The sequence below is a fragment of the Polyodon spathula genome, chromosome 21 (genome assembly GCF_017654505.1).
Source record: "Polyodon spathula isolate WHYD16114869_AA chromosome 21, ASM1765450v1, whole genome shotgun sequence".
Taxonomy (NCBI): Eukaryota; Metazoa; Chordata; class Actinopteri; order Acipenseriformes; family Polyodontidae; genus Polyodon; species Polyodon spathula.
In genome coordinates this window covers 21395861-21409403 of record NC_054554.1, presented here as the reverse complement: position 1 = coordinate 21409403, position 13543 = coordinate 21395861, and the positions used below count along the sequence as shown (strand labels likewise).

The window sequence follows — 13543 nt, the reverse complement described above, 5'->3', positions numbered from 1 at the left end:
CCAGGCAACTGAATTTGTGCCCTCCTATACACTGGTCACTAGTAACAGAAGCTTGGTTATTACACTAATAAATCACACAGCAAATAACAATTTCAAGATCCAGCTGCAAATGGGGCTAACCAATCTAAAAACAGTTGCTTGATTCAAAACACTTTTAATAATGAAAAGAATGGTGCAGCCTGCCACTAATCTAAAAATAAAGCATGGACATGGCATACGTACACACACACATACACATTGAAGTTTTGCTATTTAAAACAAACCTTGCGCAATCATGTATATGTTCCCTGACAATTTTCCACTAGTGAGGTTAACTTCCAGATGAATACCTGATTATCAAAATCACAGCACTAAGTCACCTAAGACCAAAACCAATTGTTTTTACAGAAACGCTACGATATGTACAAATGACTTTCAATGATGAAGACAAGGTCCAGTAATGTAAGTATACTGTTGCCTTGTTTTTCCTCTCTAGACAGGTTCATACTTAGATCTCAGAATTTCAAGTTTTTCTGTTTAAAAGCACCATCACTGAATCACATTTTAAGCGCACCATGAAAATATTCTAGGTGACCTTTTAAATCAAAAGAATATACGATGATCTTCATTTTTACCCATGCCTGAAGCCACTCATTATTCATAAACCAACTGTAGATGATTGGTGATAATCTGGAGGCTACACCCTCTCTCATTTTGTCAATTTTTTTTTTTAATAAAAAAACTCATCTTACCGACTCCCCTGTGAAAGATGGCTAAAGTTCCATCGGCTAGTGCAACTAATACTCTTCCTTTAACATGTCTGCAAAAAGAATACAAAACAAATCAAAAAAACTAATTACACAATTATTTTTGAAGAACTCTTAACTTAATTCAAACGTTAACCAAAATCTATTAAAAACAAACACCTGTTTTAATAATAAAGTTAAAACGATGTTACTAAAACGCTATCATGAATGGATGCATTACCTTTTGTACAGAAAATATTTTAGGTAAAACTACATAAAACACAGTAAGGTTTCTGTGAAAACTAATAGATTCTGATTTATGCTGTGATGATAGCAATCTTTTATACCAACATCATACCAAAGTTCCTCAAGATCAATGAATCATGCTATTCCTGAAGCTTACCACTAGATGGAGTGTTCTAATAGAATAATATCATGGACTGTCTTTCTTTTTCTCAACGTTTGCTGCAATGCAATTATCCACTCTTGGATGAAATTACTTACACAATGCTGAGAATTGAATCTTTGAGTTTAATTGAATGGAGACACTTCCTCCACTGGGCCACAGAAGAGTGAACATACAAGCTGAAAATATCAGAGACATATTTTAAAAGAGATAGTGGCATCACTACAATACAGAGCCACTTTAACCAAATGCATGATTTAAAAGAACAGTTTACACTCTAGCATCCAATCAAAGTATTTTTGATTAAATATGTGTGCAATATTGTTCTTCACTAATAAAGGTCTTTACCTTTTCCGTGTCCCATGTTGTCAGCATATATATATATAGACACACACACACACATATATATTAGTCACCAATGTGAACATATTTTGACATTTTTAAAATCACACATAAATCAAGTTCTCAAATTACTCATTTGCGTTAACCAGGAGAAAATAAATTCTAGTATAATTATCATATTGTATGCAGACCATACTCCTGCAACAATGCTGGTTTTCTGTTCCCACAGCATGTCACTCATTTCAATCACAGCAGCAGCAGTGTTGCAGCTGGCATCATGCACTGGATACACTGCGATACTAGAAGGAAAATTCTCTCTCTCCTAGTTAACGTTACCAATTAAAAATAATGTTGAGGGGGGAGCAATTCCCTAGTTGACCTACCTATTATGTGAATAAAAACACAAACAAATCGAGATTATGTGATGATATTGCTGCAACATCGCAAACATGAGATGCAGCAAAGGTAATGCGTTTATTGTAAACACTGCAGGGGTTCTGGAACTCTTTAGTCAAAAGAGACAATGTAAAATCAACTGACACAAGCCCTGCACCAGGTATTGAAGACTCTGGCAGACTTATCCATGCTGTTTTCTGTGTAATCAGTCCAAAACAGATTTAGCAGGGAGCCGATTTCTCCAATTCCTGGTATCTGGTCATTTGAATAATATAACATGGCTAAACAATGGGGAACTCTGGAACCCAGAACTGGGTGCAGGACTAGTGTAAGTTTCTAATCCTGAATACAGTATATTAGTACTCAACTATTAATGTCATTTACTTTTCTCTTTACCAAACATGTTTCTAAAAAGCTGTGCTATGTGCATAAAGAACGAAGTAGTTCTATCACTGTTTTTTTGCCATTTCTCATCAAGCTGAGGGAGGTGGGGGGTGGGAAGCATCCCTATTTCTCCACTAACTACTTATGTAAAATGAAATTACATTAAAATATAGGATCTAACACAGTGGCACAAACACAGATATTGAGAGAACAGAGTAGTAGATTGCAATGGCTTAAGTTCCCCTGCCAATACAGCTGTCTTGCAGTATCTAAGACTATGTTAGTTGCACAACAAATCTGCCCATGGGCACAGCTCTGAGGACCAGTGTTCTACAACCTATATTTATCTTCAAGCAATACCCACCATCCGTTCTGGGCCCCGAGCCACATTGTAGGCAAAGCGCTGCTCATCTTCTGTGCCTCCTCTCTCACAAGGTCCTGCTCATCGGGAAGTGCAGAAACGTCATCTTTAAATAAATCTGACTCCCTGCAACCAAGGAAATGAAACGCAAAAACCTTTGAGAGCACATATGAGATGGGAATATTAGAATCCTCCTCACCCGTGAATCTGAAACAGCTCATTCATTAGTTTAAATGTAGAATTGTTAGGCCATGGTATAAATGTGTAACTGATATTTGGGTCAGGAAAGTGAAAATCTACAGGTGATATTAATTTGAATTAAATAAGAAAAATAAGTTAAATAGGTTTTTTGCAAAACTGTGATAGAAATTTCAATGTGATAATGCAAAAGTGAAATGTCTAGAAAAAGCTGGATTGTAGGGGAACATTCTTACAGTATAAAAGGGTCAGGAATAGGATAATTGCTGTCATTACCAGTAAGGCAGAAAATTATTTATTGTCATAACGCTGGAGAAGGATAAAAGAAAATTTCCAAGCATTTGAGAACCCCAATTTCAACTATTGTTTCTATTATCAAGAAGTACAAGACTCACGGTACTGTCACAACGCTCCCTCGGTCTGGAAGAAAGAAGGGTCTTTCACTAAGAATAAGTAGTGGAATTGTGAGGAAGGTTAATAACAATCCGAGATTGACTGCCAAAGATACTCAAAGTGAACTGGCTGCAAGAGGGACTGGGGTCTCCATTTCAACCATAGGTAGAGTATTGCATGGTGAAGGTCTCAATGGTCGCAGGCCAGGCAAAAAGCCATATGAAAATGTCACATGGACAATTGCTTAAAGTTTGCAAAACGGCATTTGAATGGTGGATATGGAAAATCAAAAGCAATCTGGTCATGCTGATAGTCACGTTTGTTGAAAGTCTGGTGAGGCGTACAAAGAAAAGAACACCATACCTGCTGTCGAGTATGGAGATGGTAATATCCTTCTATGGGGCTGTTTTTCCTCTAATGGCACAGGAAATTTAGTTCCAACACATGGTAAATTGGATTCCATTACATACCGAAAGATACTGGTCAATCATCTGAAAATCTCAGCTAAACTTGGTGTAAAGCACAACTGGACGTTCCAATGCGACAGCGATCCAAAGCCCACATCAAAATCTACTTCAGAATGGTTAAACAAGAATAAAATCAAGGTTCTGGAATGGCCTTTTCAAAGTCCTGATCTAAATCCGATTGAGAATCTTTGGTATGAGTTGAAGAAGGCTGTGCACAAAAGTCCTCAGAATTGGAATGAACTGGAACAATTTTGCATTGAAGAATGGTCAAAAATCACTAAAGAATCATGCCAAAAGCTCATTGACAAATGTCCTAATCATTTAAAAGTAGTTATTATTGCTAAAGGTACCTCAACTAGCTATTAATTTCATTTTCCTTGTCAGGGTATGAATAATTTAGAATTAGCATTTTTGGAGTTTTGTAAAGAAAATGCTGAAATAAATAGACATATATTTCTTCTAACTTTTGTTCCTCATCCACAAAAGCAAAACTTGCTAAAAAAAATTCCTATAATTTTTTGTTTGAGAAATTTCTAGAAATTATGGGGTATGTGAACTTTTGACTACAACTGTATATATTAAAATGATTCCAGAACTTTTTTCCACAATAATGTATATTTTTAAGACCAACTTTTGTACAATGTGTTTCTTTTCAATAAGGGTAGTACAATCAGAACAGGTACACTGCAGAGATATACAGCTTGTTGTATTGCACCTTCACATTTCTCAGAATACCTGTTGTGGAACACTGGCAAGCTGTCGGATGTGTTCTGCACCCCCAGGGGGTCGGTAAAGACATGCTCTGTGTAGATTCCTGGTTGACTGGTATCCACAACATCGTCACCTGACTCAGCGTTGACTTCTGTTGCCTCTGTGGCCTCCTCTGCTGTGAGAACACCATCCTCTGTAGTGACACTGCTTTCTGCAACCATCTCATCTGGAAAAGAGAAAAGAGAGGTGCTCAGTAAAATAGTCTACCCCACTTAAGCATATATCATTTAAGTGTACAGCTATGGCCAAAAGATGTCTTTGAAGTCTAACATGAAATACTGTACTACTATTATAGCTTCCAGTAAACTTTTGTGATATCATGTTGCACTTTCATTTATTACATGATGTTATATATCTAAATTATGTTCACATAGGTTTTTTTTTTTTTTTTTTTTTTTTTTTAAATGTCTCAATCCTAAAATTTTAGGTGATGCAAAACTTTTGGCTATAGCCTGCCTAAGTCTATTAAATTCCCAGATTTCCTGTGACTTAGTATTATGCCTGCTTTTCATAAAGGGCAGGTCTCACTTCATGCCCTACTGTTACTAACTAGCTTTTGAAAAAACTGAAATGTGAATGGTTGTTGCTTCCCATACCCGTGAGGCGTTCTGCAGTGGGTGAGCGGGTGACCGGAGTGCGAGCGGTCTGAGGTACAGCGGTGCCCTCGGTAGTGCAGCCAACTACAGTGATCCCTCCCAGCATGCTGTCACTTCCTGCTGAGGTGTTACTGGCTACACTGCCCATCAGGGAGGCGTTGTCAGTCTGGCTGGGTTCCACATCTCGGGGGATCTCCTCTCCTACAGGATAGTCTGTCTCGCGTGCGCCTGAAAATACATGCCTGAATTGGAAACGCACAAGCCACTGAAGAATTTCATATAGAAAATATATCACTTGCACCTAATTAGTGGATTGAGGTCAGATGGTTTGTGCATAGATAGGTCAAGCCTCCTCTTACATTCTTAACTATTAAGTGATAAACAAATATATATATTAATTGTTAAAAAGAAGCCACCCTTGATTCTGTGCCTTTCTAAAAGTGGTTTGATTTTTTTTCTTTGCTTGAACATTAAAGTTTTCTTTAAATATCCAGCTGACTGCCTCACCTGGTACACTAGCAATGCAAAGGACTTGAGAGCTGCAAGCAAAGAAATTATCCAGGATGGTGCCTGGCTGGTTGGCATCTATGACTATGACTTTGGTGGTAGAGTGCGTGCTTGTGCAGATCCAAACCAGACTGGAGAGCTCCTCATGTTGCCTCAACTCCTTTTCCTGCTCCTGTGTGACATTATAATATAACTTGGAGTTATTGTGAAGAAAACAAAGCATCCCTGGCTGCAAAATCTAATGGATTTGTCATATGAGATTAAATGGTAAAATGGAAATGGAAAAAAGATATGTGCCATTGATCTGTCCAGAGGTTAAGAACAGTATGGGAAATCGAACTTGATTTACAGAATACATACGTGTACCATGTATGCCATCTTTTGTCACAGGGCAGATTAACCAGCATTGGGCTTTTTTGATTTTAATGTCAAGACATTATGTAGAAAAAAAACAATTTATGCCTTTATTTTTTCCTTTGAAAATAAACTTTTTAATGTTGCATTCTGGTACCTTGAGTTCCTGTTCCAGTCTGTCCAAACTGCTCTGTGATCCTTTCCTCTGCTTGATCCCATCACTTTCTGATCCAGTGACATCATTATAGAAAACACTGGCCCCAACAATGGAGCCTCCATCCCGGGTCTTTCCTCCCGACAAGTTCACCCCCGCTGCACACCACAGCTACAACACACAGAAATACAGGGACTCAAAAAACACAGGTAAACAATGTATTCCTTCATGGATCGACACGTGCTACCTTATTTATAGATCTAAGTTGCATATGCGTGGAATGCATTGAAGCATGTTATTTATGATTTATTTTTCAAATTTGATTTGCTGTGATCGTGCAACAAACACTGGGGCGCATGCAAGCGTTGCGCTCATAGTTTCATGCGGTATTTGAGTGAACCGTGGCAGACCTAACTAAAGCCACTGGATTATTAAAATTAGGGCCACTTAAACTGATTGATGATAACCCAGTATCTGCACTTTAAATTGGCATTTCTTTTCAAGGCACTGGTACAGCTTCTCTAATAGGAAAAAAAAAACTATATATGTATAGAAAAATCTAACTTAGAAACGTGAACAATTTAATTTGATGTAATTTTCAAAACACATGTATTTGTTTAGGTAGCAATAACCACTACATACATTTTTCTCACAATAATGAATTACAAAAATCGAGACTCTCTACAGTGAAAAGTTACTATTTCAGTTACTTTCCTCACATATTAGAAAACAGCAATGTGAGCTATGAAATACTGGGGCTGCTTCTATCGGGTTTATTAATTTTTCACCGTTGTTTTTAAAGAAATCCTACATACCTTCATGGAAGCATCTTTTTCATCAAGCGGTCTAAGATACACTGGTACTGGTAAATTTTTCATCTTGATTTCTGCCGGTCCACTACTTGCTCCCTAGAGACAGACAACAAACAATAAAACAAAGCAAGCCCTACAGTAATAATAATAATAATAATAATAATAATAATAATAATAATAATAATAATAATAAATCATGCCTAAAAACAGGCAAGTTAGAATACAGGAGACTGTCCTAAAAAGATAGTTACATAAAGGGCCACATTAAACAGCAAGTAAATTAATGTTTAAGAAGACATAATTGGGACTAACAAGTGAGTCTGACAAATGATCCTTCTTGTTTAATACCAGAATTGTAAAATGGTTGTAGCATTTTTGTTTAAGACTGTAATAACCTGCTTGTACTTCTGGGGCAGACTCCATCCGTAGGCCTGTATTCTGCCATCTTCTTTCTGTACATGTGCCTTGACTTGTTGGTACTGTACCCTTTTCTGTTCTCTACGAGAGGCTACATTGCCAGAGTCAATCCTAGAACAAAATGCTTAAACAATCAAGCCCCAAGTGACCATCAGTCCACAAAAACCACCATATAAATTGTCACAAATGTTTCTCATGTTAACACCTTTCTTTAAATGTTAATGTGCAAATACCTGTATGTGACTTGCATTTTTAAATAATTAATTTGCAATCAACGAGAACAGGTTTTAAAACATGTAAAATAAGGCCCTTAAACCAGAAACAGCAAATCGCTAAACGTGCACTTCTAATAGACAGTGGGTAGGTTTTGTTGGTGAACACCTTGTTATAACACTCGCAATTGGGTATGCATTGTCACCCCACAACTACGAAGGCGTATTCACATTTTCAAATCAATCCAACAAGTTGTTCACAGGTAATAAGTGAGTCACAGGCTTTCACAGAAACAAACATCCACACAAGAAAGCATCTTCTCAAATTTGCGCTCTATTTTCGGAATCCCCCTGGTACATGCGAATACGTGACTGAAACCTGTACTTACTCATCATTGAGGAAGTCAAATGCTTTTGATTTGTCACTTGGTAGTTGAGATAAAGTGGTGCTTCTCTTCTTAACAGTGGGGGTGATATGCGAGGTTGGTGCATTATACTTAACATTGACTGGGGGCTCTGGCTTCTTCGTGGTAGTACTTGAAGGGCTGAAGAGCCGGCTGAAACTGGGATAAACAGAAACGAGAGAGAAAAACTAACAGGAATGCAGACAGAGCAGCTGAATCAGCTGGATCAACAGTGGAGCACATCATTGGATTGAATTCCCTGACCCCCATGCAATGCTACAGATAGTGAGATGTACCAGTAAAACAAGATTCCCATCAACCACATTTTGTTAAAAAGTAAGTAGCTTAAATATTTTATTTTATATATATAATTTATTGTCTGTTCTCTTAACTTTTTTAGGATGTTTGCTGATATTCTCAGTAGTTCTTATAGCAATTACTCAAATACTGTGCAGTTTTTAGTTTTTGATATATGTCATTTTTTAATGTGCTTTTACCCGAGTTTGGGGCTGCTCTTTAGGTGTGTTTTACTGCCAAAGACATATGTAATGCAGGCTAGTGTCTTTACGTAAGCACCTTTATCATCTACTTGGCAACAAAAAAGGGAACAATCCAAAGTAGTTGATCACTAGATGGAGCTGGCGTTGATTTCTACAAAATTCTACAAAGACCAAGACTTGGCTGATCTATGGTCTCTGGTAGGCAATTACAACTGGAAGGCAGCTACTGAACTTAGGGTAAAAGCGCTTGACATTTGAGTAATCGCAATAAGAACCATTTAAGACAAACCAACAATCAAATCTACTTACACTTTAGCTCAAGTACTTCAGTGTAACAACTCCCAGATTGTCAAAACCTCATAAGAAGCCTCAATGAAAGATAATCATCATCACACAGCATCAACTGTAATTGTGAATACAAAACCTCTGAACTCCTAACTTGCAATAAATAAAACCAGACGTTTCCATATTACTGCATATGCATATGGTGAGATATTCTTAATATTCTACATGCACATCCCTGAACACTGCACACCAGGCTCTCACACTGCATTCTGCTGAAGCTTCACACTTAAAAACAAGCACACACTGCCTTAACATGGATACCAGACATAAGGTTGACAAAAGAAACTGGGGAAAAACTTTCAGCTGCTTGTTGGGTCTCTTTTTGCAAAGACGATAAGGATTCCACAAATCTGATTCATTCTTGAAATCTAGTACTGAGGTTAGACTACAATCTCGTAATGTTGCAGCTAATATCAAAAGTTCTGGAAATGAATTGGGAAGGAATCGGGTCATCCTCGTTCTTGACTTTAAATGTACCAACTCGCTGCTTCCACTGTTGACTGAAATGCTTTGCAGCCAATAAAATGTTTTGACAAAGAAACTGCTGAGTTGAAATGAAGTCAAACAGTGACAAGTCATGCAAACAGAGAACTTGCTTTACCAGAGCATGACATCAGATCTATATTTTTAAACGGAAATACGTTTGTTACAAAATCGTTATAAAAACTGCACATACGAGACAGATTTAGCTAATGGAAGTGCACAACAGGAAAGGATTTATGGATTTATTTAATTAGCTAGAATCAAACAACTGAAGTACCACTATTCATGGCCTCTGAAGCACTCTAAAGAGTTTTACTTCTCAGTTTCTATCATTTACAAAAGAGTTAAAGAGTTAAAGACTAGAGTAAACGCTCTGGACCACATTTAGGGTTGCTAATAAATGCAGCTGCAGATTAATGCTTAACTAGCAGTGAAAGTGTCTTAAAGTTAGCAGTGTCTTTTAAAACTAGTCCTACAAGATCACCTGGCTTATTACACGGAAAATAATGACAATTACTGAAGGCCTTCCAGATTTTGTTCAACATTTCCACATTACAAATCAAACTTGCTTTAACACAACTGAGCCAGCCTTTCTTGGAATTCTCAATCTGTGTTATGCGGTACTGATTGGGGGTGTCCATTTTTTGTCAACCACATGAATATGGTTTATTAAGCAAACATGCTTTTTCAGTACTGATCATAATTTGGAGAAAAAAAAAAAAATTTGATGAATTCTAAGAATAAAATAACTAACCTAACCTTTTTTGTTATGTCAGACATTCTAGAATTGTGTGGTATTTACAATTTATGCACAATTCTGTTGCATATGTTAAGTCCATTTTGATAAATCAAATCAAGTCTGCAGTTCTTTTAAGATGGTCTCACTTTTTCAGAGTGCTGTTTATAAACAGTTAAGGAAATAAGTCTTTAAAACAGTCCTTCATTTTTAATTTTTTTTATTAAACAATTACAGGAATTGTGAATCCACCGGGATCGCATCAATTATTTTAATAATAAGCCCAGGGCAACCACAGACAGGGGTGAAACCTCAACGCTGTAAAATGTTCCACTAAAATACAGCTGTGGCTTATCCCGATTGGGTGTAGGCTTATCAAACAGATCCCGAAGACTGCAAGATTGCTTCCCTATCCTCATCCAAATAGGCAATAAAATAAGAGACTAAATATGAGAGTGTTAGGGGGGGGGAAGAACACAATAGGTTTTGGAAAGCATTGCAAATAAAAACAGAACCGCACCACATAACCATCTTCGTACATTTCTAAAAACCACCAAAGAATACCAGCAAGGGGGCTGCATTTTTTAATTTTTACCTCAGAATGAGTAAAAGTTTTGAACTCACTAAACATTTTATACCATGTACATATTGTTCTCAGATAATAAATAGATGTTGATGTTCTTTCAAAACTTAATTTAATCAAAACCTCATAAAGCAATTATTCAGCCAGAAGGCATTTTTCATATTTGGAAACATTCACTGTAAATAGACCCAATTGATGTCTGCTTTGTTTCAGGACAGGCAACACTGTGAACTTTACTGGCCTTGCACTACATGTTTTGTAAATGTTAATTAATACTAAAAAGATAGTGCTGGGATGAACATGGGTTTTTCATGTTCAAATATTCTTTTGTAACTTAAAAGAATATATACATTTATTCTTATATTTTTAATCTGCTGGAAAAGTATAACATATCATAGTAAAAAAAAAAAAACAAACAAAAAAAAAAAAAAAAAAAAAAAAAAAAAAAAAAAAAAAAAAAAAATCTTTTGGGATTAAGTTGTCCGAGTACCATATCAAATGACCTATTTAGAAAAGGAGACTAGCCACCACCTAGATTTAAACACATTAGAAGTCAATAAATATAAATGAAAAACAGACAAAAAGCTGATATATAGAACCTGTTGTGGTTTTAACGTTTAGAATGCTTTGTCACGGACATTCTGAATAAAAGGTTCCAATGGGGACATGACTTCTAATGTGCAGCCGAATGTGTTAATTATTTCTGACGTCATTTATACACTGGTTTCCTTTGAATGGCAATTATTTGAATATTTAAATATTTGTTCCAGCACTTACTCAAGGTCCTAGTAAACCTGCAATGTCTTAATGTAAAAACACAAGTTGCCTGTTCTCAAAAACTGAAAACTGAAGAACTAAACAAGTGAGGTTTTGTAGGAGCAGCAATGCACTCCCTAACATTCGTTTAAATGCAGTCCTGAGGCTGGTACCACTTTTGCTGCTGTTAATGGTAGGGTAACTGACTGAAACAAAAGAGGCTTAAGATTTACCTACATGCTGGAGATCAAAAAGAAATAAATAAAACAAAAAAGGGGGAAAAAATTAATTAATAAAAATCATAAATTAATAATGTTTTTCATAAATTAATAATGTTTTTTCCAAAGAATGTTTTAATGTCTATATCTATCTATCTCTCTATATATATATATATATATATATATATATATATATATATATATATATATATAGATATATATATAGATAGATAGATAGATAGATAGATAGATCGAGATAGATAGACAGATAGAAAGATAGATAGGATATAGAGATAAATAGATAGACAGATAGAAAGATAGATATAGATAGGTAGGATATATTTTTGGCTGCTTACAACTGCCAGATACTGGATTTTTTCTTTTCACTCATTGATGGATTCTCTCTTGAAGCTCTGTTGAGAAAACAAAAAATCAGTTAAGCTATTGTACTAGAGGTGATTTCACACCAAAAAACTGTGTTTCCATCTAAAAAATCCCATATCATTTCCAAATTCAACAAATACGTCAGTAGCATACATCCCCGCCATCGCTGCGTGATAAAAAAGATGATCACCACGACAACATCACTAGTATTACAGAATAGTATTTCTCAATTCTCAACTTTACTTAATAATGTACTGCCAAGTTTCATTGCAACTGAATAAGCTTTTCCTCAAAATATATACAAAAATGTAAGAGCGACATATAGATGGACGGATGAACGGACAGACAGACATCCCTGGATAGCCCAAGAATCTGACATTGTCAAAAACATAATATTATTAATACTATGTTTAAAGACAATTGGATAAGCTGTTCTCCAGATACATGCAAACATGTACAAAGTGTGACAAACATAATACTGCCTCCACTATATCCCCTGGTCAGAGGAGAAAAAGCTCTCCTACTGATCGGTCAAATCGACACAGTCCACAACAATGATGTGTCGCAATGTTTACTTTTGTAAAACAACCTTGTGATGCCCATCACAATTTGTAATAATGGCTGGGCATACTTAATAGCTGCTGCATGACTTGGATGCATACTGATTCTTCTATGCTTCATGTGTTCATGAGAGTACAGGTGAAAATCTACAGGAAGAAAGGTGGTTTACCTGATCATCTCAGTCCATCGTACTGCCTCCTGCAGTTCCATTAGCCTCTCTTTATACTGATTGCGCTCCATCAGCACGCGTGCCATCTCAACGCGAGTGAAGCGCTTTCTCTGGGCTGTGGGGACATCGCTCTGCAGGAGAAAAGGAGCACAACTTCAATTTTGCATATTGACAACTATTCATATTCAAAAGGAGGGGCTTGCATTATCAGAATTAGCACAGTTTATTTTCACAAATTTAACAAAAAACATTGCTTTGGTTTGTACAGGTGCAAGATTCCTGTCCGTCAGGAAAAATACATCAGCAAACTATGGTGTTACTAGTTGTATATGTTAGTGTTAAAGAAACAACTACTATACTGAAGAACTAGGATTAACCAGTTCATTCTAGCATCATATGGTTAATTTTAAATTAAACGGTTTCAGAATTCTCTGGATAATTCTAGCATCAACCAAGTAGGGGCTGGGAAATCTTAGAATGAATCAATTTTTAACAAACAGTAACCTGTGTATTCAATTTTAATTTAGGCACTAGATTTTGCACATATTTAATGTAGAGAACAAGATTCATATATATCATATTACAGTATATTGGTAAGAAATTGTGTGTTGAAATCTATACTCTTGTAATGGTGAGCAGGAAAAGTTGAATTAAAAGCACTAACCACTGAACTGTTAAAAGTCGATGAAACACTTACATCATCATCACCATCTTTAGATTTCTGTCTTGCTTCTTCAGCTTCAGTGCGGATCCTAACAATAAACATGGTATGATTACAAATGACAATAACAAATATTTGTTAAAGGCCTCCCACATGACAAGATTTACAGTAAAGCAGAAAAAAAAATGACAATCACATCTTCAGGAACCTGGGCAATACTATAAATATTCACAGCCAATACTGTACCA

At 36.2% G+C, this 13543-nt stretch overlaps 1 protein-coding gene across 14 annotated transcripts in view; it reads right to left on the bottom strand.

The window, feature by feature from the left end:
- The window catches only part of LOC121296614 (C-Jun-amino-terminal kinase-interacting protein 4-like), a 90831-nt gene that overhangs the window by 21382 nt on the left and 55906 nt on the right, over window positions 1–13543 (bottom strand). For 8 of the 14 annotated variants that reach the window (XM_041222339.1, XM_041222330.1, XM_041222334.1 and 5 more), the window contains 14 exons: window positions 13332–13386; window positions 12635–12765; window positions 11877–11933; window positions 11540–11542; window positions 7885–8058; window positions 7262–7394; window positions 6870–6962; window positions 6058–6225; window positions 5547–5718; window positions 5040–5267; window positions 4408–4609; window positions 2618–2740; window positions 1230–1310; window positions 732–799 (listed from right to left, as the gene is read on the bottom strand). In XM_041222339.1, coding sequence (XP_041078273.1) covers window positions 732–799; window positions 1230–1310; window positions 2618–2740; window positions 4408–4609; window positions 5040–5267; window positions 5547–5718; window positions 6058–6225; window positions 6870–6962; window positions 7262–7394; window positions 7885–8058; window positions 11540–11542; window positions 11877–11933; window positions 12635–12765; window positions 13332–13386 — 1688 coding nt within the window. The remainder of the gene's footprint in view (window positions 1–731; window positions 800–1229; window positions 1311–2617; window positions 2741–4407; window positions 4610–5039; window positions 5268–5546; window positions 5719–6057; window positions 6226–6869; window positions 6963–7261; window positions 7395–7884; window positions 8059–11539; window positions 11543–11876; window positions 11934–12634; window positions 12766–13331; window positions 13387–13543) is intronic. The other 6 variants (XM_041222331.1, XM_041222333.1, XM_041222338.1 and 3 more) reach the window with 1 other exon arrangement.